This window comes from Octodon degus, unplaced genomic scaffold, assembly GCF_000260255.1.
Source record: "Octodon degus isolate 3935 unplaced genomic scaffold, OctDeg1.0 scaffold00007, whole genome shotgun sequence".
Classification (NCBI taxonomy): domain Eukaryota; kingdom Metazoa; phylum Chordata; class Mammalia; order Rodentia; family Octodontidae; genus Octodon; species Octodon degus.
In genome coordinates this window covers 14623024-14650631 of record NW_004524583.1, presented here as the reverse complement: position 1 = coordinate 14650631, position 27608 = coordinate 14623024, and the positions used below count along the sequence as shown (strand labels likewise).

The following is a 27608-nucleotide window of genomic DNA, read 5'->3' as shown; positions in this document are numbered from 1 at the left end:
TCCAGGTAGCAGTGAGAGGCAGGGCAGGCCTGCTTGGTAGCTGCTGTGTGTCAGCACTTTGGCTGTGTCCAGGCTGCGGCCGTCCTGTTGCCTTCAAAGGAGGGGGAGGGAAGGGGAAGGGGAGGGGGAGGAGGGAAAGAAGGGAGGGGAGGAGGGAAGGGGAAGAGGGAGGAAGGGGAGGGGAGAACAAAGGGGGAGGAAGGAGGAGAGGAAGGGGGAGGAGGAAGAAGGAAAAAAGAGGAAGGGGAAGGGAGAAGGGGGAGGGGAAAGGGGGAGGGAGAGAGGAGGAGTGCAGTTGTCATGTTTTAGATCTAAAATGTTCTCCATATGCCAGTATGCTCAGAAGAAGGATTCTGGGAAAGTGACGGGACCACAGAGGTTCTAATTCATCCTGAAAGAATGCACTGGTGCGACTGTAACTTGATGGCTATGTTGGGAGGTAACGGAAACAGGAGACAAGGCCCTGCTGTTGGAGAGAGTGAGCACGGGGGCACAACCCTGGGCATGCCAGCTGGCCCCTGACCCTGTGTTCTCTACTCCTTCCCCTCCTTCTGCTTCTTGGTTGCCAGGAGGTGAGACACGGTCCTCCCCTGCCCCTCCTCCACACCCTCCCCCACGGTGCTTCTACCTTGGAGTCACTGCCATGGACTGAATCTGCTAATACCACGAACCAGAATAACTCTGTCTTCCTCTCGTTTTTCTCAAATACTTGTCATAGTGATGACAAGCTGCCCATGACAGTAGCTGGCCCAGCCTTTTTCCACCTCTTTGCTTACAATATCTCAGCTGTTTTTCCAGTTACTAAAGCAGCATGTGCTCGCAGGTGAAGTGTAAACACTATAGAAAGAAATGACTTAGCAAGCAAAAGCCTGCTCTAACCCCACATCCTAGAGAAAGAAAGTCACTCTCAGTGGAGCATTCTCTCATCACCCAGATTAAATTGTTCTAAAGGAGGCCAACCCATACATTACAGAAAGGAAAAGCATTCATTTAACTGAGACGGTCAACAATTACAGCTTCTAGGGGCCACATGGCTGTAAGATGCTGCTCCCACAATGACACAGCCTGAAAATACATAACACCCCCTCCCCTTACCTAACTGTAGCCTTGCTGGGCCCCCGGACAGGAGGCAGGCTTGGTGCTGCAGCCCAGACTCATGCCCATAAGGGTGGGGTACAAGGGTGGTGACCCCTCGGCGCCTGACACATACTCACTTGTCACAGCTTTGAGTGTGGGGCTCAGAATAGACATCAGGATCCCTGCACAGCAGTGTCCCAGCTTGACCTCCGTCCTGGTGCCAGACTGGGCCTCGGTACCATTCTCAGCAGTGTGGGCAAGCATCAGCTCCAGCACTCAGCTGCTCCTTGGCAGGCGGGAGGTGGCTTCCATGTGGCCCTGGGAATGAAGGAGGAGGCCTTCATGAGCTCCACCCACCTCCAGCTCTGGCCTGGCAGGCAGCTGGAAAGGCAGAACCATCCTGCAACCAGGCCAAAAGGCCCCTCTCCTGAGCCTGGGGTTTCTCTCTGCTTCCTGTCTGCTCCAACAATGTTAATCCCGGAAGGCCTGGGACAGTAACTGTGAATCTACAGGTTGGGTTAGGACTTGGGCTTCCTGGACTGTGAATGAATGAACGCTTTTTCCTTCACCCCACAGTCCTGAAGGGCAGATGAGAACCTCGTGGAAGGCAGCCAGTGTTGGACATTTTTTAACATTCTGAGCATTACATACAAGCAACACAAAAAAAACCCCAGATAAAATAGGGTGGTGCCGGGTGTGATAGCGCACATCTGTAATCCCAGCATTCAAGAGGCTGAGGCAGGAGGATTGCTAGAGTTCAAGACCAGCCTGGGCTACCAAGTGAGCACAAGGCCAGCTTGAACTGCATAGTGAGACCCTGTCTCAAAAACAAAAACAAAAACAGAAACACCACAATGTGTACTAAAGCCCTCGACCTGCAATCCACCACCTTAATATTCACTTCATTTTATTATTTATTATCATCATTACTGAGGTTCTTCCTCTCAACTTTGACAACTGGCTATAAACTGATATAAATCTTGTTTTTTTTAGGAGTTTTTTGAGACAGGGTCTTGCTATGGAGTCCAGGCTGGCCTTGAACTTGCAGTGATCCTCCTGCCTCAGCCTCCCAAGTGCTGGAATGATTGGCCTGTGCCACCAAGCCCGCCGCAAACCTTACTTTATGGAGTCCTTTCCTATGTACATGTTTCTGATAATCTTCCCGAGACTGGACACATGTTCTGTGCAAATGTGAAGCTGGAGCAGCCTCCCTGGGAACTCCCCAGCTCAGAGCCATCTGCACCAAGGACGGGGCTTTGCCCAGCACATAGGAAAGGGCTTCATAAAGTGGCTGCTTGAAGCTGAAAACAGCATGAAGTGGAAGGTGGCACCATGGCTCCATGGTTGGATCCCCCAAGCCAGCTGAACCCCAGAATGGGGGACCTTGAGATGTACCCTGTGCAAATGTATTTCTGGGGGGATCCCAGGTCTTCTCTGGCCTCTGCACAGAGAAAAGTGAGGAGCAGAAGACGTGAAACTGCTGGGCTCAACCTGGCTTGTCTCTCCCAGTGCATCTACAGAAGGGGACCTTGGCCCCTCCCTAACTGCTCAGCCTCCTCTATCTCCTTTTCCAGCTGCCCAATGGGTGATAGCAGTCACCCTGGAACTTACCTGTCACCCACAGGAAAGAGCTGTAAGTGCCCATCCAATACCCACCGTCCAATACCCGCCAGAAGCACACTGTGCGCATGGTCTGGGGACTTCAATTTCCCCCAGGGGCACTTCCCCTTCCCTGGGCCCTAGTCACGCAGCAGCACCAACACAAGGCAAAAGAGAAACAGAAACCAAAGACCACATCCTGTAGAAAGTCTGAAGCCTGCAGTCAGCCTGGAAGCTGCTGTGGTCAGAGGCAGAGCAGGCCCCTCCTGCAGCCAGCGTCTAGCTGGACACCTCCTATCCCCAGCCTGTGGGGGCTACGCATGCCCCATGCACCCTGAGCTGGTGGGAGTGAAATGGCACAGGGCCTCTTCCTGCAATGCACAAGCTGTCCTCAGACACTCCCTGTCACCCAAGAGAACAGAGGCCCTGGAACTCCTTTGAGGACTACGGGACTGAAGCATATGGCTGGAGCAAACCCGCATGGCAATTTACACGCACACAAATTAAGGGGTTTTCCAGCCTCCCACTCTCAGGATTCTCTACGGACTCCTACAGGACATGAGCGGCAGGAGGGCTCCCTCCATGCTAGGCACCAAAAGGCTGAGATTTGGGATAGTATAAGATTTGGCCAAACCCACATATGCAGTGCAGGTCCCAGTCACCCCCCCCCATACACACAGCACACTGTCCACCTAAACTGCATGCCGAAGGCATCCACGTGACCTGATCCACCGCATGCATCCCGTGAGCCACTTACTCAGCAAATAACAGGGCTGAAGTTTTCCATGCGGCTCTCCACCAACATCACTGAAGGCTCCTGAGAACCTCAAGGAGCAGGGATCCGGTGCGAGGTGTGCTTTCCCACCATCATCCCCTGCAGTCCACCCACTTCCACCCTCCTTTGGGAGGCCACCCGAAGCCTCCATGTTGTTCCTTTACTGTTGCTCCTACTGACCCTGCTCCCACTGACACACGTCACCCCACCTGAAAATTATTTCACGTGTGCCTGTTTCCCTCACTGCATGGTGAATTCCCAGAGACCGCACTATTTCTGTTGGACAGACCAGCAAGCAAGTTGGAGAAGCATCCAGCTCACTTCTTGGGTGGTGGAGTCATCCCATGTGCTAACCAAGCCTAGCAACACAGCAGTGAAGTCTAATTATTATAAACAGGGAGTGCAGTGTCAAGATAAACTGATAAAAAGAGCTTAAACAAGCAGCTAAATCAAATTTAGAGATGTAGGGCGGGGGAGATAGCTCTGTGGTCTAAGCACCTGCCTGGCAAGCACAAGGACCCAAGTTTGATCCCTGGTACCGCATGCCATGCTGACCCTGGAACCCCAAGCAAGCTGAGCCGGCCACTAAAACCCGTTGTGGTGGCACACACCTGTAATCCCAGCACTGAAGAGGCTGAAACAGGAGGATCACTATGTGTCTAGATGCTTGTACCAAATAAATAAATAAATAAATAAATAAATGATTTTACAACACAATTTAGAGATGCAAAAGTAAACACTAGAAGGATAAAAGCTACAATGAAGAGGAAGAAAAAGGCGTTTCCTCCCAGGAGGAAAATAATGCTGTTAGTTGACAGTTCCTCCCTACCTCCTAAGGACCGGATTTCCAGGATACTTCAATCAGACTTCAGCCAGACTCAGAAAACATTAGAAATGCAGAATGACCAGTTTCCTTGTGACTCAGTTTCCGGTGAACCAGTTCAACAACCAGTTCCTTTTCATTCCTAAACTCACGAAGCCACCTGTTTAAAACAAGTCCCACAAATAAGGCCAAAACAAAGAGGGTACAATGGACTTTTATTCCGAAGACCTCCAAGAACTTTCTTAATTTTTCTTTCTGAAAACACTTCCCTAAATTTCTGCTTTTCTACTCAAATTTATTCTTCAGTTTTGGAAGATAAAGCACATGGGTTTATACAAAATTAACTGTCTCAATAATGTCTGATGTCTGTCTCTAATTTCTAGGGAAGGAACTCTTTTTCACCAAGCCCCATAAATGTGGGCCTACATGAGTCAAGACAGATGAGGGGGACAAAAGGGGCACTCAAGCTTGTTTCTCCCACCTCCAAGCACCATTACATGGACTAAGAACTGAGGAACAAGAGTAGGTGGCCTGGGTGTGGATACCGGGGAAGGCCCTGTCCAGTGTTGCACAAGGACATCCTGGCATCAGCATCCCTGGAGGCCCTGCAGCTCCTACATGGACAAGGCCCAGTGGGTTCAGCTCAGAGAATAACAATGCCCATTCTGTTACTTCTACAGCATGGGCTCTCTCAACGACATGGCCAGTTTTCACGCAGGAAGTTTCACTTCCCAAAGGGGTTTAAGCAGCAGCTGCTGATAGAAAAGTCTCCCGGCATCATTTTCTCTCTCCTATAACTGGGGTAAGCTGGGCTTGCTGGATTGTGTCTCTGCTTCTCTGACCAGAACCCAAATCCTCCCTGGAACTAAGGACTGGAGCCAGGAAGAGTGCAGCAAACATGTCCCTTTTCCTTTCCCACTCTCCTCAGCTTCAACCCTCTCCAAATTTCCCAGGAAAGGAAAAAACAAAAAAAATTATCATACTCAACACACAATACTTCTTGACCAGATGTGTGGTGTTTACACACACACACACACACACACACACACACACACAATGGTTCATGAACAGACACCCACTGTGTATTCTATGATTCGAGTTAACTCAAGAGTCTCTCTGCCTGGGGAGGATGGCAGATCCTGCACTTAGAGGACTTGGGCTCACAGAACCGTCCACACTATGGGTGCTAATCACAAGCAGTCAGTTGTCCCCTGTGCTTCTGACTGCCCACAAACCAGGGTTGGCATCAGCCCTTCTTGGGTCTGATTAATTCTCAGGGATGGCCCTCAGAACTCAGAAACAAGTGTCTTCAGTGGACAGCCGGATACAGACACAGATGGGGCAAGGCACGGACTTGCTCAAAGCAGCCTGCATGTCTGGCGTCCGAGAGTCTACCAAATCTTATTCCAGAGTTTTTATAGCTGGGGATATAGATCAGTGGCACCTGGCAAGCACAAGGTCCTGAGCTCAATTCCTGGTACCAAAGAGAAAAACACGCAAATAAACCAAATAAACAAAAAAAAAAAAAAAAGTTTTTATAGAGGGCCAGGGATATAGCTCAGCAGCACAAGTGCCTGCCAGGCAAGTGCAAGGTCCCAATCCCCCATACAAAAAAAAAAAAAAAAAAAAAAAAAAGTTTTTACTAGAGCTTGATCCGCAGCCCCCTCACCTCAGACCTTTTGGCTAGCAGGTGGGGACACAAGTTCCAAACGTGTAATCTCCAGACCACTTGGTATTTGGTGACTGGTCCTACACTGAAGCTAACTAGGGTCTAAGCTCTTCACTACCAAAGCCCCCTTCAGGGCCCCCCCCCAGCACTCAACCTCCACCCCAGGTCCCCCCTGCAGGACCCAGAACTGCTTTATTTATCTAGTGTATGAATCTGGCAACTTCCCAAACCAAGGAGTAACCACACTCAGCTACAAATCTGAGTGTCCTAAACCTGCCCCACCAGTGGAAAAACCCTGTCTGGCCAGGTCCCTTGGGAAGCCAGGTGGCCTGGGGGGCTCCGCTCAGGCTTCCTCTCTATGCTTTTGCGCTGGGCGTGCACTCTGCATCTCCCAGCCTGCCTTCCCTTGCACACGGAGGCCAGCTGTGTGTCACTCTGCTCTGCCCCCTTCTGCCCATCTAGCTGGCTTTGCCGCGTGCACCCCTTCTATGCCGCCCCCTCCCCTCTGGCCCCCACGCTCCCAGGGAGGTCTCTGTACTCGCCTTTCCTTTCCTTCCATCCCACTCCCCGGCTCTACTCAGCTCCTGCTGCTGCCTGAAAGGCTGGACAGCTGCTGGGCTCTCTAATTAGCCGTCTGGCCGCAGTCCCGGAGCCAGGCATGTGTTACTGCAGGGAGCTGCTGCTCCTCCTGAATCAGTAATTCCCCACACAGGGCCCATGGGCTGCAGCCGGGCCCCTAGAATCCCCAGCCCAGGAGACCAGCGAGCTCATCCCATCAGCCACAAAGTGGGTGCCATGCGTGGCTTCTCACGCAGGGTCCCCCAGGTTACCTCAGCCCACTGCATGCCTTCAGGAGCCACTGGGATCCTGCCCTAGGTAGCTTCGGCAGGATAGGCAGGAAGCCCAGAGGCTCTTCTGGAGGTCAGATCTGGATTGGCCCAAAATGTGACACCGGAGCTCTGCCTTCTACAGCCAAGCTGCCCCAGAGATTTCCAAACAAATCAAGAAGCCCTGTCTGGGAAGGCCTGTTTATGTAAGGTATAGAATTGCAGTAGTACTCTCTGAACGCCAGGCTCGGTACTAGGTGTGAATGAGGAAATGTTCCTGCTCCCTGGAGCTCACAGGCTGTGGTGACAAAAAAAGAAAAAAAAAAAAAAAAAAGTCATCTGACACATGGAGAATTTCTAATATTATGCCACAAAAAATGGGGGGAGGGTGTGATGGGAGACACAAAGAGGCTGCACTCTCCCTCCAGGGCAAGTATTACACATCTTAAGGAGGGAGCCTTGGGACAGACCAGAAAGATGACAAGAAGCCTCACTTTGGGGGCAGCAGGCAGAGGAGCTATAGGTGAAGAGGTCTGCAACTAGACAACGGCTAAACAGTTTGAAAAAAAGCACAGGCAAGCAGCTCAGTGGCTGAGCGCTTATACAGCATATGTGAACTCTGGGTTCAATCTCCAAAAGTATAAAGGAAAGAAATAGGCCGGAGTGGTCAGTATGCACAGAATGTGAGCCCTGGGCCAGCCTAGCCAGTCACAGGCCACGTTTCTGAGACCCATGGACTAGCCTGGGGAATGGGCCTGCTGCAATAAGGGCTAATCCAATCAGGCCGAGGCAATCAGGGTTGACCCTGGGACTTCTGTTGGGCTAACCAGCCAAAAGCATTAAACATGAATCACAGGAGGCCAGGGTTATGACCTAAGCCCAACGGCACCAGGTTCTGAACCAGCAGGCTAAAAGTCACAATTGAGTCATTCTCCCTTAATCTCTCTCTCTCTCTCTCTCTCTCTCTCTCTCTCTCTCTCTCTCTCTCTCTCTGACATGGTCTCACCACATAGTGCTGGCTGGCCTTGAACTCACTTTGCAGCCCAGACTGATCTCAAACTCCCCATGATCCTCTTGCCTTAACTTCCCAAGTGCTGGAATTATAAGCTTGTGCCACCACACCTGGCCCACCTTAAGCTCTCTCAATCACCAAGTTCAAACTTATCAAACAGGCATGATAATGAAGTTCCTTCGCTTTAAGTCTTATAGAAAAGAAGTCACCTGGAATAATCCAATGTTAATTCATCAATTTGTTTTCTATTGTCCACCTTACAAGAAAAGTAACTCTGAAATGACTCTGTGTATGTGTGTGTGGGGGGAGCCAATTTGCTTCTTAGTCTTCAGTTTCTCAGACTGCTAGAATTACAGGCATGAGCTACGGTGCCCAGGTCCTCCAACTATTATTATTTTTTTTAAGAATGACCTAAATTGATGTTAGTTTTAATTTTTTTTTAAAATTTATTGGGTACAAGGTCTCACTACACAGCTCAGACTCATAATGACCTTTCTGTCTCAGCCAGTGCTGGGATTACAGCACGCCTGGTTTCGGGGCCAGCACGGCATGTGGTACCAGGGATCAAACTCGGGTCCTTGCCCTTGCCAGGCAGGCGCTTAGACCGCCAAGCTATCTCCTCAGCCCTGGTTCTTAGACTTCATTCCATAAAATACAATACATATTCCAATGAGCCAAGCAGAAGTTTTTAAGACTGAAGATTTTATGAAGGTTGAAGGTAATAGGAACAAAGGATCGAAAGCAGACTGGTCAGAACCTTGTATACGTTAGGTAAGTTCTCTAACACTGATCTACCTTGATACTAAGCAGAGAAAAGGAGAATAGTAGCATTGCAACTGATTACTTCAACTTGAGTGATTTTACTTTACCTCTTTGGCTTCCTAATAGGGATTAAGGCAGAAGTGAGGTAGGCTGGCTGTGTATAATCCTAGCACTCTAAGGGCCGCGGATGTAGCTCAGTGGTGCAGCGCCTGCCTAGCAAGCATGAGGCCCAGAGTTCGATTCCCAGTACCAAAAAAGAAAATAGTAAAAATAAGACCAAAAAAAAAAAAAAAAATCCTAGCACTCTGGGAGGCTGAGACAGTGATCCCGCTAGACTAGTTTAAGCCCAGCCTAGGCAACTTGGTGACTTAGTGAGATCATAGCTAAAAATAAAAAGGGCTATAAAAAGCAAAGCAAAACAAAAAGGCTAGGAGCCAGAAGTGCTGCAGAGTGCCAATAACCTCAGCATTCTAGGAGGCTGAGGCAGGAGGATCAGCCTGGAGTTCAGCTTGGGCAGTTTAGGGGCTTAGCAAGACCTTATCTCAAAAATTAAAAAATGTAGTTCAATGTAAAGGCCCTGGGTTCAATCCCCCGTATCAAAAATCCAAAAACAAAACATTTTTTGCAACAGATCCAGGATGATGATTAACCTTGTGAACCCAACTGAATCAAAGCAACTGGGAGAGGTGACAGGAGCCCGGGGGCACTCTGCTCACGAGTCCATTGACGCATGGAAGTCCACAGCTGACCGCCGCTGTGCGGTGGGGGTGGGGCCTTTCTATGTCTTTAGCAGGAATTTTTTTTTTAATTGAGAAGTAAATATGAATGAGACCATTTCACAGCTGATTAATAGGACAGTTTTGATAGTCAATACACTGTGCATTGTTATCTTCTTAGTGGTTATCCATAGTACAAGAAGCAGACAGGATATTTTGTCCAAACACTGTTAGTACACCTCTTTCTTCTCATTGAGTTAAGTGAAAGTAGCTGTAAATTTATCCTAACTATTTTGTACATATAAATACAAAATGATCTTTCCTTTATATCCTTTTTTAAAATTTTAATTTAAAAATTTTTTTGTCTTGCCAGAGGTGAATATTCTATTGGCATCTAAATACTATAGGTGTTTGAATTCAACTAAACAATCTAACGCTGTCTAGCGGTCTATAATATTAGTGAGTTATCCTCAGAAGTTATTGACTTGAGCCTTTTACAGCTCATTGTATCAATAAGGATTTACTTTATATACCTCATTTTTATACTTTTCTGCTGGACGGTTAAGACCAAGATATAGCAAGACCTATATACCAAGAAATGTAACTTTTGTATCTGATAAGGTCAGTCAAGTACTCTCAGGATTTATCCTGTAGCCTTCTACCGTCCTTTGTACATCCTTTTGTCAGTGTCTGACATGAGGATGAATCACGGCCATTGCTTGACCAATTTGCTCTCTGTGAAAGCCAGAGAAAATGTTTTTTCTCTCCATGTGACTCTCCCCAGGCTCACTTTAGATCATTGAACACATTTCTCTGTGGCTCCATAATCTTCTTAATCAGAAAATTTGGAGCACAACTTTAGCAGGAATTTAAACTCACACAGCCCCTGCAGAAATCACTATGCAGATTCCCCCCCCCAAAAAAAAAAGAAAGAAAAAGAAAAAAAAGTAGCATAGCAATTCCATTTGACCCAGCTATTTCCCTTCCAGGAATCTTCCTGAAGAAGTTAAAGATATCAAAGTACAGTGAATATGCACGTCCAAGTTTATAGCAGCACAATTCCTAATAGCTAAGTCTTAGGGGCAGCCTATGTACCCCTCAATGTGACAGATGAGTGGACAAAGAAAATGTATTTGTACACAATGGAGTACTACTCTGCCAAAAAGAAAGACAAACTTGAGACATTCGTAGGAAGGAGATACACCTGGCCACCATTAGATTAAGTGGAATAAAGCAGATGCTATTCTCTTGTATGTGAAGTCTGAAGTATAAAGACCAAAATAAAAATAGATAACAGGAAGTAGAGGGACCTCTTACAAACGGAAGGGGAACAGAAATGGGGGGGTGGTGGAAGGGAGTAACAAGAGATAGAAAATATGAAGTGAAAGGAAAAATGGAAATAGAGCTTTTGCAAATAGGTTAGGGACCAAGAGTTGGAAGAGGTAGGGGGGATGGGAATGAAGTGTGTTCTATACATGTACCAACTCCCAGGATAAATGTAATTGTTATGTGTGGAAAACATGGACAGTAGTGGGGCTGGAGAGATAGCTCAGTGGTCTAAGCGCCTGCCTGACAAGTGCAAAGACCTGGGTTCGATCCCTGGTACTGCGTGCTGTGTTGGCCACTGAAACTAGGCATGCTGGTGCATGCTTGTAATCCCAGCACTGGGAAAGCTGAGACAGGAGGATCACTACAAGTCTGAGCCCGCGCGAGCTGTGTAGCAAGACCCATTACCAAATAAATAAGTTAAATAAAAGATTGCCAGCCAACCAGGAGTGAAGTCGCTGAAACCATGAGCCACATAAACCACTTCTTCTTTAACTTGTGCATGTCAGGTATTCCATCTCGGCAAGGGAAAGCTGGCCAGTGCATGCAGCATAGCAGGAAGCCTCTCTCTAGGTATCTCTATCTCTTTCTCCCTGGAAAACTACACTTCTGACTATCAGGAAGACGGCACCTGGAGTTTGGAACCTAATATCTAGCAAATCTCCAGGAACCACCCAACATTGAATAGATCAAAGACAGTGACTGCTATTTATTTTATTTTATTTTTTGATACTGGGAATTGAACTTAGGAACTGGTGCTTGCCGGGCAGGCGTTGTGCCACTGAGCTACATCCTGGCCCTTGACTGCTATTTTTAATCAAGGCACTGCCGACCTACATTCAAAAAGGCCACATACCTACGCCAAAGGAGGAACTTGCTAACACCTTTTGTTAAGACTCCTATTTGCTTGTTGTTTTAGTGGAGGCTTCTGTAATTAAGATAGGGTGACACTGGGCAGGGTGGCATGTACGAGGATCACAGCAAGTTGGAGGGTAGCCTGAACAGCGGGGAGAGAGAGAGAGAGAGAGAGAGAGAGACAGAAAGACAGAGACAGACAGACAGACAGACAGACAGACAGACAGAGACAGACAGACAGAGAGAAAGCTCCCTTTGTACCTCAAACAAACCAAAGAAAAGTCATAACTTGATAGCACCATAGATCTGAAATTTCTCGGCCCCAAGGACCATAATTGAGGGGCCAGAAAACTCCTGCTCTTTGTGGCAAAAGTCAACTGATGCCCACCAAAGTGCCAGCTAAATCAAAGCACAGCCCCACCTGCTAGGGAGATTCAGTCAGCTGAAAATGCCCCTGGAAACTAGGTCCTAGCTGGCCACAGTTTAACAACATGTTTGCTAAGGAAAGACAAAGCAAAATACTTGAACTGCTGGCCCAAATTCCCATCTGCTTATGACCGAAAGAACGAAAGTAACTTTACCAAGCCCCAAAACATTACATCTTGCTTTCTTTTTTTTTTTAATGTATTTTAGTGCAGGGTCTACAGGGTCTCCCTACACAGATCGGACTCATGGTGATCCTCCTGTTTTCAGCCTCCCAAGTGCTGGGATTACAGGCACGCGCCATCACACTCAGTCTTTATATTTTTAGGGAAGGGTCTATAGGATGTTCAGGGTCTCACTATTAGATCAGACTCATAGTGATTCTCCTGTTTACAGCCTCCCAAGTGCTGGGATTACAGGCACAGGCTACCACGCCCTGTCTCAATCGCTGTCTCAGTGCACCCTGGGGACAGGGTCAGCACAGCAATACCAGCTATCGAACCCCAGTCTGCTTCTGCCTAAGAAGGTGCTTTAATCCACTGAACTATCTGGCTGGCCCCTAGAACATTACATCTTAACTGGGCTGTTATAGTTTAATAAGTAAGTGAACATTCCTTTTCACTTGGGCTACTTTGATAGGTTTTCTGTCACTTGGAATCAAAAGAATCCTAACTTCTTTAGGATTGTCAGGAGACAAGTGATTTTCCCCCACTTGAAATATACCTAGTTAGCCCAGCAATCAACTCTTGTCCACCTCCGCTGCTGTATCAACTTGTGGCTTAGCCCCTTGCAGGGAGAAAGAGAACCAAGTGAGAGAGGTCGGACTCCTAGCAGGTGGCTCAACCCAAGCAAGACTGCTATGGCGCAGGGCTCCAAATTCCTTTTTGTTCACTGTCCAGAATCTGCTATTTTCCCTTGAGTGTAAGAGATGATGGTACATCTCACCCTTGCCAGCAACCTAGCACAACTTGACCGGATTATAGGTAGTACACAAAGGGATTACTTCATCTATAAACCCTCAAAGCTACAATGTCCGGCAGGACAGCCTCTTAGCCTGGTTTAGCTATTAAAACCTCAATGTTAAGTAAAAGTGAATAAAATTAAAAATTCAGTTCCTCAGTTGCATGAGGCACAATGCCTGCAACTCCCCCACCCTCCCCCCAAGCTTCATTAAACATCATCCGCCCTTATGAGACAGTGGGGTGGGTGTCCTTCGTGCCTGGAAGGCCACTGTCCACTGTTGGAAGACTGAGTTAGATCCAAGAGGCAAAAGGGGACCCAGACTTTTCAGCCACTAAAGACCTTAAGTCTTTGGCACAGGCTCCCTCTAGGAGGTGCTGCTTGGAGCATTTAGAACTGCTGCATTTATGGCTGGCTGGCTTTCCATGTGCCAGGCAGCCTCCAGCAGGACATCGCGTCAGTCCCTCCACAAGTCTACGTGACGAGGGTGACCCCGATTTAATCTGGAGGCAAAATTCAAGGAAGTTAAAGGATGTATTGAAGGCCACAGCTAGAAAATAGGAGATCTCGGCCAGTGCCTTTCTCCTCCCGCCTGCATGAGGGATGGGGATATGGGGACAGGAACCAGGGGACCCAATTTGCCCTGAGCAGTGGGCTGCCTGTGGCTGAGTCCCATGGAATACAATCTCATGTGAGTGCCCCTGGCAGCCTCCCTGAGTCTGCCTTCCCCAAATACCCAACACCCATGGCCTAGAGGAAGAGAGGTGCAGTGCGGCTCACAATTCCCATCTTTAGTCACCTGCTCCAAGGCAGCACTGGCCTGGTGGAAGACACCAGAAGAGGGAAGCTGAGCACTCGGCGTGAGCCAAGAAGGAGAGAATGAAAACAGAGGAGCAGGGAGCAAGAACACCCCCTCCAGGGTCATGCTCCCAGTGACCTGCCCTCCTGATTAGGCCCCATCTCCAGCAGGAGACTTCTGGGGGACACCAAGACCACTGTAGTCCTACGAGAGCCTCCCCCAGGCTCTGCCCACGGAGATCAGGTTCTTGAAACACTCCCTACTGGAACGGCAGAGAGACCACGACGCAGACGACAAAGCCGGGGACACGGGGCGGGAGAGGTCAGAACACACACTTGGGGCCTTCTTGGCCAACAAGGGACAGGCATGGCTGAAAATTTATTTTAGAGAGCTCCTTGAGCCATTAGCTCCTTCTCTTTGCCTCATCATGCCCTGAATTGCACTCCATGTAAAACAGCCACTTGCACCCTGGCCAGGAAAGGAAGGGTGCGGGTCCTCGGAGAACGTGGGGCTCTGGCCCAAAGTAGCGCCTCAAGCAGTGTGCAGTGTGGAGCAGACTGGAGCAGATTTGGGGGAGTTGTGAGGGTTGTGGGCGCTCATCTGACCCCATGCAGACTGCCATTTTCCTAGCGCCGGCCCACAGGCCAGGTGGGCACGCACAGCTGAGCAGCGATTCCAGCTACCCTGGCTACCCCATGAGGAGCCTCGGCCTGCTGGCCTGGCCGCTTGCTGGACAGCTCCACAGACGGGAAGGACCTGGCCTTGCAAAGTGCTCAAATAACGCTCTGACAGCAGTTAGGCAAGAGTAATTAAAGGGAATGTTATCTCCCTCCGTCTCTCATTAGCCATGTAATTAGACTGCTGAAAATAATTAACATCCCTTTTGACAAAGGAAACAGAGGGGCTATTACATTCATTAGGACAGTCTCAAGCCAGCCTGAGGAAGACCGAGGCGAGAACTCCCAGTATTGCACAGGACAGTGTCATCATCAGTGACTCAGACCAGGAGGTGAGTCTAACCCCAGCCCGGCTCTTGGGGAGCAGACACATGTGATGAGGCGTACCTTGGTGTGTCAGTTACAGATTAAAAAAAAACCACACACACACACCCCACAGACAGACAGACAGACAGACAGACAGACAGACAGACAGACAGATAGAGATAGACACAGACACAGAGACACAGAGATGGAGATATCCGTGCCCCACTGGGGCTGTGGGTCTGGAGCCAGCAAACGGGCTGGGAAGGGCCTGAGAGGCCAATGAGTGGGCTGGGCCACTGGGGCAGAGGGACACAGGCCCCTGCCCTGCCCTGCCCAGCATGCACCTACCACCCTCCTGTCCACAGCCAGCTCTGGCTCCAACACACAGAGTCAGCCATCATAGAGAGGTGGCCAGAAAGCACCAGGACAGAAGGAGCTGAGCACACAGGGCTCACCTGATACTGGACAGAGAGGGAGACCATTCAGAAGCTGGAGCCAGAAGACAAAGCTAGTAGAGCAACAGAAGGAAATACATCAAAAATTACTAGCCAAGCATGGTGGTGCACGGCTGTGAGCCCAGCACTCGGGAATCTGAGGCAGGAGGATCACCACGTGTTCAAGGTCAGCCTGGGCTACACAGTGAGCCCAAAGCCAGCCTGCACTACATCACAAGACCTTGTCTCAAAAAAAAGTATTAACAGAGTAAGAGGGACTGCAGAACCCATGAAACAAAGGAAGTCTAAAAGACTAAAAAATAAAAAATAAAATTAAAGGCTCTAGCCATGAAGAAAGTAGATGTCCTATACTGAACATGTATGACTCTGAAAATTAGAAAGCATATGTGCACATGTATTTGTATATGTTTGTTAGCTTTTAGCTGGAGGCCAAACACAGAAGGATTTTTAAAAAATGCTTAGCATGAAATAGATGCTCAATAAGATTTTGAACAAACTACTTCACAAAGCACCAACCCTTGGCTCTACCAAGGCCAGTCTGTAAGCTGCTGTCCCCTAGTGTACACTTTTGCCTCCGGGTCTCCGATCACAGAATCTTACCTCCGCAACACACCAGAATGCGCTGGTCTTTCCTCTTTGTTCACTCATACCTGCCTGTCCTTCAGTGCCCAAACACAAACCAAAGAGGGAGGGGGAGGGGAGGAGAAGTGAACCAAGGGGAGTGGGAAGGGGAAGAGGGGAAAGGGGAGAGGGAGGGGAGGAGGTGAGGGGAGGAGGAGGTGAGGGGAGGAGGAGGAGGGAAGGAGAGGAGGAAAAAGGGGAGGAGGAGTAAAGGAGCAGGAGGAGGAGGAGCAGGGAGGCAGGGAGAGGAGGACTCTAGCAAAATCTCGCTACAGCCTACATAATAAACCACAGGCCCCCCCAAAAAACACAGGCCCTCTTCCTCCAAACTCCTAAAGGCATCTAATTCTCCAGGCTTGGGGGACAGCTCTGCTTGTGCTCTCTGGTGGAGTCACAGTGCTGACAACTTACATGCCCTCCATCTCTCAGGGAATCTGATTCTTTTCTCCCCACCTCTATCATAGCTGCTCTGAAGACACAGAGAGAGCCTAGGCTTTGCCTACACCCCACTGTGCCCGTGAAAGTGGAGCAGCTTTCAAACTAACATCCTTCTCTGTCTGTTGGGTGAGTGATGAGTGGACTTCTGCTTGTGGCAGGAGTGGAAAGAGGAAAACAACTGGAGAGGTTGTGAGTCCACAGGGCTAGGCTCAGCACAGCAGGCTCTTCCACATGGGCAACGCCCAGGATGGACCCCACAGCCCCACAGAGTTTGAACTCTGCCTCCCTGGGCTACTCAGAGATGCTCGCAAACTGCAAGAGAGCGGTTGGAGCAGGAGTGGAGCAACTATGTAGGATGAATCAGGGGGAACAGTGGTCCTCAGACATTTTCCCTGGGCAAAAAATTCTCCAGCTCTAGGGTTTCTACTGCCAAAATGTCCCCCATGGACACAATTCTCTGTCATTTCACTCTTTCCTCTTTCCAAGATAAAATCTTCTAAGAGGCCTCTGCTCTAGTGCCAAAAGAGGGTTAAGCTTTTGGGTCTACTTCTACTGGTAGTTAACATTTTCTACAGGTGTTTTGTACCCCTTTTGTCCACAAGCCCATGGTTATGAGTTAGCTATACTTGTTAAACCACAGATTCTGGGTTTTGTAAGGTATTCTATTTCCACATAAAATTATGTTCCTGGTCCCATTCACACTACTTTCAGCTGTCAAGCCAGTCTTTCCTCTGAGATCTGACACGGCCCTTCTGAGGCAGATGCCAAATACCTCCAGACACCAGCACTGTCTCCTCAGGTTCACTGTTTCAGTTCTTATGGCCAAGTTAAATAATGCACAGCCACACAGCTGAGAAAAAAAAAGTCTCTTTTATTGCCCTATGTTACTGAGATAGAACCAGGGTCCCAGCTGGGCAGAGTGGTGCTTTCCTGTAATCCTAGCACTTGGAAGGCTGAGGTAGGAGGATTGCACCGGGGTTCAAGGCCAGCCTGGGCTACATAAAGAGTTCAAGGCCAGAAAGGCCAGCCTGAACTACAGAGCAGGACCCTGCTGAAAGAAAGAAAGAAAGAGGGGGCCGGGGAGATTGCTCAGTAAAATAAGCACTTCCCTGGCAAGCACAAGGGCCTGTGTTCAAGCCCTGGGTCTGCCAAAAAAAAAAGGAGAAAGAAAGAAAGAAAGAAAGAAAGAAAGAAAGAAAGAAAGAAAGAAAGAAAGAAAGAAAGAGAAAGGTTGAGAGAAAGGAAGGAAGGAAGCAACCGAGGGGCTCTCTACTACTGAGCTGCATGTCCCAGTACCTTCCCCATTTTGACTTCTTATTTTGAGACAGGGTCTTACTAAAGTTACCCAGGCAGGACTCAAACTTGCAACTATCCTCCCTCAGTCTCCCCCAGTGCTGGGATTACAGGCTTGTTCCACAGTGCTCAGCAGGAATCTTTAAAGTGATAGACTGAGGCCGGGTGTGATGGTGCACGCTTGTAATTCCAGCACTTGGAAGACTGAGGTGGGAGGACTGCTGAGAGTTCAGAGCCAACCTGGGCTACATAGTGAGAGCCTGTTTAAAAAACAAACAAAAAATAGACACACTGAGGGCTAAAAGGAGTCAAGAAAGCCACCAGTGTATGTCAATTTATTCACTAATTCAGCAATCCTCACGTGTATCCTTATATGCAAACCCCTAAGTGCCTGGTAGGTTGGCTTGGAAGCACAAGAGTGGGACTGGTGGGTTTTTCTGTTTGTTTGTTCATTTGGTTGGGTGTTTTTGTTTTGGTTTGTTTTTTTGTCTTTTTGAGACAGGATCTTACTATGCAGTTCAGGCTGGCCTTCAGCTCACTCTGTAGCCCAGGCTGGGCTCAAACTTGCAAGGATCCTCCTGCCTCAACCTCCCCAGTGCTGGGATTATGTGTGTGGGTTACCACGCCCAGCCTGGGACTGGTGCTTTTAAAACAATGGAAATATATGGGGCCGAGGAGATGGCTCAGCAGAATAAGTGCTTGCCTGGCAAGCGCAAGGGTCTGAGTTCAATCCCTGGTTCGGCAAAAATAAATAAAACAATGGAAATATAAATGCTGCACAGCTGGGGGTGCAGCTCAGTGGTATGCTTCGCACATACAATGTCCTGGGCTCAGTGGTGAACACTGTGAAAAAAGTGTTAATAAAATATGGGGAATTGTACTGGAACATCAAATACTCAATTTTCCTTTCTCAGCATCCCAAGTCCTGGGATTACAGGTGTGCACCACCACACCCAGCAAAACTTACATTCTTCCCCCCTACCCACCCCCCCCCCCCCCCATACCAGGGATTGAACTCAGGACCCTGTGCTTGCCAGGCGAGCACTTATTCTATTGAGCTATCTCCCTGGCCCAAAACTTACATTCTCATAGTGCATTTTACTGACATTATTCATACATCACTCACACATTCATTAAACAATTATGCAGTACTGATTTTGTGTCACCAGGTAAATGCAAGGGTCACACAATCAGAGAACCCAGCCCAGGCCGAGGGCAGCTGACAGAGGGTGGAGCCGGTCTGGGTCCCCAGGAGAGGGCGATGCACAGGAGACTGCTGGGGGGTAGGGGGGACCCACAGCTGGCTGAGTAGGTGATGATGGACCAGTAAGGACCAGGGAGGCAGAAGGACACCCAGAGGAGGGCCCTGGGCACCTGGGAAGCAGAGGCAGGAGAACCCCAGAGGTCAATGTCAACCCCAGGGGCAGCTACCCAGGGACTGGAAGGGCACGAGCACTGTCTTGGAGCATTTTAAGGAGGAGCAGCTACCAGGGGAAGAAACTGAGGCAGGCATAGGAATGCAGAAAGCTTGTGCTGGGAAGAAGAGGAGAAGTAGCCCCAGGAGCTCTCCTCTCTCCTTTTCTTTCTCTTTCTTTCGCTCTTCTCCTACTCTTTCTTTCAAGATAACAGAGAGGCTGGAGATGCAGCTCAGTGGTGAAGTGGTTGAATCCAAAGTATGAGGACCTGGATTTGATCTCTGGGAAGGAGAGGGAGACAGACAGACAGAAAGACAGACAGACAGATCTACGGATGCCTAAGTGCTAAGAAGAAATCACAGTGAGGGCCTGTGGGTGGTGTCCACATGGATACCCTGAGCTGTCCACAAGATGAAGGAGGGAAGCACAGCGAGCCACCAGCCCAGGCCGGGCAAGACAGTTTGTCATTTTACTTTATGTTATTTATTATTTATTTTGTGACACTGGATTAAAGCCAAGACCCTTCTCATTGTACAACATCCCCCACCCATTTTTCATTCATTTTCCAGGATAATGAGAAAAGGAAGATGATCACACATCCTGGGAGGGAGGAGGAGGTAAGGAACTATGGCTGCCCACTTGGAGACAGAAATGTGCATAGGGGAGGCAAAGAAATGGGTGCCAGGCTTGGTCTGCGGAATCTCTTCCCTAATGGATGAGAAAACAAGTAAACAGTGGTAACAGGATGCTTCGGGGTATTTATGGAAAAGGCCATGTCATGCGGACTCATGCACAGGAGCAAGGATTGAGCGTGAGCATCCCGCGGGACAGCCAAGAGGGGCAGTGCCAGAGGTTTATAGCTCAGACTGGGAGGGGCTGGTTCCCCGGGGCAGGGAGCCGCTGACTCCCACAGCCTGGCTGCCACTGCTCAGCAGGAATGGAGGATGAAAAACACAACCGTGCCCTTGACCAAGAGCGCATGGCTGACTCCTGGGTCCTCTCCCATCGGAGGACACCTGGGGCATGGGCAGACAGAAAGCAGCAGCTTCCTGCCTCACAGAAGGACCAGGCTCGGGGCCTGCCTGGTCACCCACAAGCAACTCTAAGTTCCCTTGTTTTTCCCTCAGTTTTCTTCTTTAAAAAATAAAGTAAGTTGGGCATGGTGGTGCACACCTATAATCCCAGCACTCAGGAGGCTGAGGCAGGAAGATCACTGTGAGTGTGAGATCAGCCTGGGCTACAAAGTGAGTTCAAGGCCAGCCTGAAATACACAGTGAGACCCTGCCTCAAAAAGACATCAATCATGACACCTTGATTCCATTGCTATACACAGCATTATTTTCTCCACCCATGAGCGTTTGTATCTGTTTCCAATTTTAAAATGTTGGATCAAAGCTGCCAGAGGGATTAGCAAGTAAATTAATGTTCGAGAACAGCTGCATGATTTCTCAGGTGGGAGTGGAGGAGCGGGGCTTGCGACACAGACACAGGCTGTGCCTCCAGGAACCACGCAGCCCCCCAAGGGCCGGGGTCACCCCACATTCAGCCAAGAGGCTGCCCTCCCCGGACACACAGCACTGTCCTGGGGCTGTGATCCTTCTTCACAGTTCGGAGCCACGCAGGGACTGAGCCTACAGGACCAGGTAGGACAACAAAGGCACTCGCTTCAAATACAAACTTGGGAAGGGAGGCAAAAACTGTACGAGTAAAGAGAAATGCTGTCTCAAAGCAATGGGTTAAAAAAAAAAAATCAAAGCAGCAAACCATGGCCGAGGACTGCAGCTGTATTCGAACCAGGGCCAGGATTAGGGTTAAGTCCAGAGGTGGGATCTATGTGCGGTTCTGTCCTGTCTGATGAGCCCGAAGACCTTCCTGCCCCCAGTACCAACAGCGGCTCTCTTGAGAAACCCACAGCACCACAGGCCCGTATTCCAAACCCTTGTAATTCAGAATGTGTTAGGTTTCTTAAAAGAGCACATATTGTAAATTACATAATCTCTACAGCACGGTTGGGCAGGACTCTTGCCTCCATCGGGCACACTAACATTCCTCCAGCAAAGTTGACGCATGCTCAGATCTGTCATGAGACCAGCCCAGCAATGGTCTTGTCAGGCCGTGTTGTCTTGCTTGCTATCTGATTAAAAAAGCTTTGGGTCTTAGAATGTGTCAGATTTCAACTTTTTTGTTGTTTTTTGTTTTGTTTTGTTTTGTTTTGTATTTTTGACACAGAGTTCCCCTGTGCAGGCTGGCCTTGAGCTCACTTTGTAGTCCAGGCTAGTCTCAAACTCTCAACAATCCTCCTGCCTTCAGTCTCTGGAGTTCTGGGAGTACAGGCATACGCCACCAGGCCTGGCATCAGATTTCAACTTTCAACACTGCCAATAAAGGACCGTGAGCCTTATTAACATTAGATTTCAGAGGAAAAGGGCAGCAGATTAGACCTTGAAAGTTGTTCGTTCGTTTTTTTGTTGGAGCTACATATGGCTGAGGCAGGAGGCTCTCAGCAAATTTGAGACCAGCCTGGACTACATAGTGAGTTTGAGGCAAGCTTGAACTACATGGTGAAACCCTGTCTCAAAAATGACAACAAAAATGCTTTTTCTTTCTTTTATTTTGGTTTTTACAGACAAGTTCTCACTATATAATTCACTGTGGCCTTGAACTCATTAGATAGCCCTGGCTGGCCTCAAACTTGCAGAGGTCCTCCTGTCTCAGCCTCCCAAGTGCTGGGATTACAGGTGTGCGCCATCACCCTGGGCCTACATTCACATTTTAAAGAAGATGAAGCAAGGTTCAGTGAGGTCAATGGCTTTGCATAAATTATCAATGAACAGCTGGTGAAGTGAGCTGCATATTCCCTGCCCTTAGCATAAACATGTGTAATCAATATATGTAAGAAATACAATTTGTGAAGAAATGATGAGAGGACTTAAAAGTCCTGGCAGACGTGGTTTTAGTTAAATGCACCTTTACAGCAGGGGTGAGCTCTGACTTAACAATTTTCTTTCTTTCTTTCTTTTCTTTTTTTTTTTATATGTATTTGGTACAGGGTCTCACTATGTAGCTCTGACTCATAGTGATCCTCCAGTTTTCAGCCTCCCCAGCATTGGGATTACAGGACTCTGTGGGTGGCTCAGGACCTCGGGACAGGGTACCAGGGATTGAGCCCCAGTCCCTGCACTTGCCTAAGCAGGTGCTTAATCTGCTGAGTATCTGACTGGCCCTGACTTAACAATTTTAACATAATGAAATCCGCAGATACCTGCCTCTCTCATACAAAATGATATATCTGCATGTGACTAGGCACACCATCCTACGTGCTTTAAGCCACCTCCGAATTACTTACAGTATCTAGTAGAATGCACATGCAGTGTAAATAATGGCTATATGTTTAGGGACAGTGGCAAGAAGAAGTTCTGCACTTACTCAGTAAGAATACCATCTTTTTCTTCAGGGTTTTTTTTGTTGTTGTTGTTGTTTGTTTGTTTGTTTGTTTTGTGGTACTGGGGATTGAACTCAGGACCCTGCACTTGCCAGGCAAGCTCTTATTCTACTGAGCTATCTCCCGACCCCATTTCCTCAGTATTTTCAATCTGTGTTTGGGTGAATCCCCAGATTCCTCTGAGAACCTGCCTCCAGGGCAGGCTGGGGAGGGGCTGCGGTGGGACCAACCCACAGACTTCGCGTCTGTTCCCTGCTGGGAAGGACAGGACTGAGGAGCAAGGAGCCCGCTGGGCACAGGAGCAGCCTGCAGTCCCAGGCTCACTGCACCCTGAGAAGTGGGACGGTTCTTGGGATAAATATGGCCACACTCTAAAGAGGGTCACTCAGACAGAACGAAGGACCTCAGGGCAAAGACGCCAGAGATACACAGCTAGATTTCAGGGGCTGAGGAGGAGCAGCGATGGAGAACAGAGAATAACTCGCTCTTTTTTAGACAATCAGGAGTGAAGATCCCAGTAGTTGTGGGAGGAAGTCTCTGAGAAAGCATGAATACGGCCATGAGAGACAGATTCAGAAAAAACAAACAAACAAACAAACAAACAAACAAACCATGCCTGACCCAGGAATCTGGAAGCCACAGGCAGCAGTGCTGCCTGAACACCTTGTCCTTTCAGTTCAGGGACAGAGGAACAGATGTACAAAGGAGTGAACTAAGACCACGTTTATGATTTAAAGTGACCACAAGACCTACTACTGCCTGTGAATGACCAGAAAAAGTTATAAAGCCTCACTGAGCTTTCTTGCCAGGACAGGGAAAGAACTCACCCCACTGAATAAATATAAAAGGACAGTGGAACACGATTAAATTGCTTCCCAAGGAATCCGTGTCTTTATACTCAGAAACATACTATTCAGATGGAATGTTTGTCTCCAACCAGCTAAAACCATTTCCCCAGTCCCTATTAGTATTAGAGACAACTGGTCCACACAATACACAGCTGGGGGAAAAGGTAAGATGGGCAGAGACAGAAATGATGGGCTTGGTGGAGTCAGGGGACATGTGTTTGACCTTTAACCTTGAATTTGGTTAAATGAAAACAGAGGACGTGGCTGGGTGTGGTGGCACACACCCATAATCCCAGCACTCAGGATGCTGAGGTAGGAGGATTGTTGCAAGTTTGAGCTACAAAATGAGCTGAACTGCATGGTGAGACCCTGCCTCAAAAAGACAACAAAAAAGAAAACAGAAGATGTCTATCAATGAATAAAAGAGTCCAAGGGCCTTAACAAGTGGCTTTGTTCAAAGAGGACTCAAGACAGCCCAATTCCATAAACAGAGGAGCCATGAGCTTTGGGTTCTTGGGTTTAGTTTAGAATTTGGTTTTGTGCTTTTACGTAGGGACAGGGAAGCAAAGAGGGCACGTTCTCACCCACACCAGGTCACCCAGAAGCCACCAACCAAAATCCTCAAGACCTGGATACATGGATGGCAACAGGGGAGGTAGAATCCTGGGCTGAGTGTGTAGAATGTGAAAAATAAACACACAGCTTTACTGCTGTCTTCACCTGAAGCTTTTCCCCCTAAGGACAGCGACAGGATGAAGGGAAGGTGAAGCTCATGTCTTAAGCTAAAACCCAGGGGGTGCTTCCTATGACCTAAGAAATGGCGATCAGAGGGGGACACAAATGCCACCTCTTGCTGTCCTGCCTAACCAGGCACAGGAGTACTGACCAGACCAAGCTCCTTGCCCAGGAAGGCTCTCGCCAGTGCTCTGACTCTGTCCCTTACCTTCCAGTGTGGCTTCTTCTTCAACTCCACCTCTCCCTCTCAGCTGTGATTTTCCACACTGCTAGCTCAGCTGTGTTTCTCCCCGAGGAAGGCCACAATCACCCCGAGTCTACTGCATCACCCAGCATACCTACTAGACAAAAGGTTACCGAACATCCTGTCCAACATTCTTGTTTCACTGGTAAGGGAACCGAAAGCCAAAGAACACATGTCACATGCCCAGAGTCACCGAGCTAAGATAAGAACCCAAGCTCCTGGCCCCAGCACGCTCTCCATTCCACAGCATCATACTAACCCCAAGAGGGGTCAGCTCCCCTCTCCTGGGCCACCACCTAATTCTCTGTCCTCAGAATGCCAGTCAAGGCCTAGAGTTAACTTGCCTGGAATAAACCGTGAACTAGCTGGTTAGTTTCAGTGGAGCAATCAGTGGCCATAAATACTTTCTCAGAAGAATGGAGTAATCTAATGCTTCTTGTACTTTGTAGAAAGTACCTGGGACCCAAGTCATCACCAGGCCTTCCAGCTGTAATACAACGATGCGTAGGAGAAGGTGCAGAGACTGGAGGATGGAGACTGCAGTTAGGAATCTGCAGCAGGGCATGGTGGCACATGCCTGTAATCACAGCACAGGGGAGGCTGAGGCAGGAGGATCACCTGGGCTGCACACAGCAAGACCTTGTCTCAAACAAACAAAGAATCTGCAAAGACTTGGGTATAGCAGTGCATGGTTCTAGTTCCAGCGCTTGGGAAGTTGAGGGAGGAAAACTGAGTTCTGGGTTAGCCTGGGCTGCACAGTGAGACCCTGTCTCAAAAGCTAAAGGAAGGAACAGGAGGAGGAAAAGGAGGAGGGGACTCTGTAAAGATAAACCACTGTAAGCAGTAGCAGTAGGCAACAGACAAACAAATGCTGCCCAAGAACTGGTTAAACAAGAGGACATTTTGGGGCAACAAGATGACATGGGGTTTATAGGGAATATTCCTACACCAAGCACAAAGCCTACTCCCTTTAGAGTAACTCCCGGGCCATCTGGTCTACCTCCCCATTGCAGGTTACAGGCCTCTCCGTCCTCCCTGAACATTCATCAGAATTCTGGCTTCAAATAAGAATCCACACTCCACGCCCCCTGAACTAGCTATTCCATCCACACCAGCTCTCCCGATATGCTAACTAACTACCTCCACTTTTGCCCTCTCTCTCCCCCACATTTGTTCCTTCCTCTAACCCAAGGCTAAAGAACAAAACAGAATCAGATGGATCTCAGTTCAAATCCCAGACTGGATTTCTGACTTGCTGTAGAATATGCGCAGTCACTTTCTCTTGTAGAAAGAGACTTTTTCCCAACCTTATAAAAGGGTAAGTTTTAAAAACATATCATAGACTGGCCTTGAACTTGCTATGTAGCTCTAGGCTGCCTTCAGCCTCAAGATCCTCCTGCCCCAGCCACTCAGGCGCTGGAGTTCAGGCACACACTACCACATCCCACTCAAAATGGGGATAATTAATAGCAGGGGATAGTGATGTAAAGCACTTAGCCTGTTGCCTGACACATAGTAAACATTCAATAAATGGTGGCTGTCAGCTGTTACTCAGCTGTGATCCCTGAAGCCACGGAAACTCCTCTTGCAGAATTAAACTCAGAGGTCTCAAATGAGCTATCCAAGGTCACTCAAATGAGTGAGTCAGAAAGGGAGCCCAGACTGTCTGGTTCCTGAAACGCTGGCCCACTGTTAGCTCCTATACAGACAGCATCATTGCCCCATGTCCTAAAAGTCCGGGTCTCGAATCACATCCAAGTACTGCATCTAGAGATTAATTAATTTATTTTATTATTGTTGTCATTTTGAAACAGGATCTCGCTATGCAATTCAGGCTGGCCTTGAGCTCACTTTGTAGCCCAGGCTGGCCTTGAACTTGCAGCATTCCTCCTGCTTCAGCCTCCCAAGTGCTGGGATTACAGCTGGTGATTTCACGAGCCCTCACATGAGCTAGGAGCCACACAGGCATGAGAGTGTGAAGGTGCCCGTAGGTCAGTAGCAGATCTCCTCAGTGCAATGGCAGCAAAAACGAACACAGGACTAAGATGTGGAACCACTGCTTGTGGTGCCCAGAGGCAACAACACAACTTTTTGTCCCTCCTTGTTTTACGAGAGCGCATAAACATAAGACCTATGTCCTGGTTGCCTCATTACTAACTTGGAAAGGTTTTTGGTTGGGAACAAGAGGAAGGGAGACCCTAAGGAGCAGGGACTAAGAAGAAGTGTGACTGGCAGCCTGATGCCACCAAGTCCTGGTCGGTGCCCCACATGTGGCAGCCATGGTCTCTACAGTGGGCCTCTTACTGCACCCAGGCCTGGCTCTCCACTCACTGTGCAAGTAATGAAACCAGAGCCCCAGGAAGCACATTTTATCTCAAAGCACAAATCGCCCTTCAGAAGCCCAGAAAAGCATCCTCTGTTCGTGGTCCTTCAATCTCCCTCTTGGCCGCACCCTCAGTTCCTATACAGACAGCATAGACTCCTCAGGGCTAGTGTCAAGGCTGCACTAAAATTCAGGGTGAGTGAGTGACCTTTCTGGTAGAAGTGAGCCAGTCCAGAGGCCCATGAGCCCAGGGTGCCTCTAAAACACCAAAACAGTGAATGGAGGAACCAGCTAGAAGGCATTCGTCATTCAAGTCAATGTGGAGAGCAGGTGGAAGTAGATGATCCAGTATGTTCTGAATACGGGGTTTCTGGAATGGAGAGGGGAGGACTGGCAGAAAGTGACCTCCCCAGTTACGTCCCCGTATTTACCGGATCTCCCTGTATTAGTTGGCAGGTGAAGTCTTGTACAGTGCCATGCTTCCAGAGGAAGCACTCTGAAGATGCAAGCCTTGCCCTAATTTCAGCGCTACTGCCTCCTTCCATGACAGCAGGCACAGTGGAAGCCAGGAGTCCTGAAAGGATCTCAAATTCCCTGGGAGCCCATAGAGAAAAGGATAACAGGGGGCTGGATGTTCAGAAATGGGAACTGGTGATGACTGTAGTTACTGTTCAGATTGCCAGACTGAATTGTGACTGACCCCAGTGCAGAAGCATCACCATCAGAGGCAGATGGAAAGTTTGCTTTCTGGACCGTCCCCTGAAGGAGCGGGGGCCAGCACCACTCTGTGACCTTGACCCCACTGAAGGTACCCACCAGAAGCTGACTGATGTGAGCATGACCATGAAGTCGGGCCTCAGAGCTGAGGACAGCGGGCGGCTGGTGTGGCAGGCTGAGGTATGTGAGCCAAGGGCAGAACACTTTTCTTTTCATCTTGGGCAGGGGCAGCTCATCACTCCGCCTCAGATCCATCTATGGATGTGTGTGCCGCCTCCTCTCCTATGAACCACAGCAGCATGGAGCAGCCCACAGCTCCAAGTCTGAGGCCAACGCACCCCTTGAACCAAACACAGGCGCCCAAATTCTCTCTAAGAATCTTTCTCATAATGGAAAAGTATACCTGCTGGTAGGAAAGACAAATTCTCCCAAGGCGTGTGCTTGTGCACACGTGCTCACACCCACCCCCCC

General features: G+C 48.8%; 1 protein-coding gene across 6 annotated transcripts in view; it reads right to left on the bottom strand.

Annotated features, from left to right (window-relative positions):
* Tmem229b (transmembrane protein 229B) overlaps nt 1-27608 on the bottom strand; it is a 44349-nt gene that overhangs the window by 13184 nt on the left and 3557 nt on the right. For 3 of the 6 annotated variants that reach the window (XM_023702728.1, XM_023702714.1, XM_023702720.1), the window contains exon 2: nt 1215-1395. In XM_023702728.1, the coding sequence (XP_023558496.1) occupies nt 1215-1341 (127 nt within the window). In that variant the 5' untranslated portion in view covers nt 1342-1395. Of the gene's footprint in view, nt 1-1214; nt 1396-2688; nt 2778-3433; nt 3454-6773; nt 6836-27608 lie in introns of those variants that run through there. The other 3 variants (XM_023702726.1, XM_023702727.1, XM_023702724.1) reach the window with 3 other exon arrangements.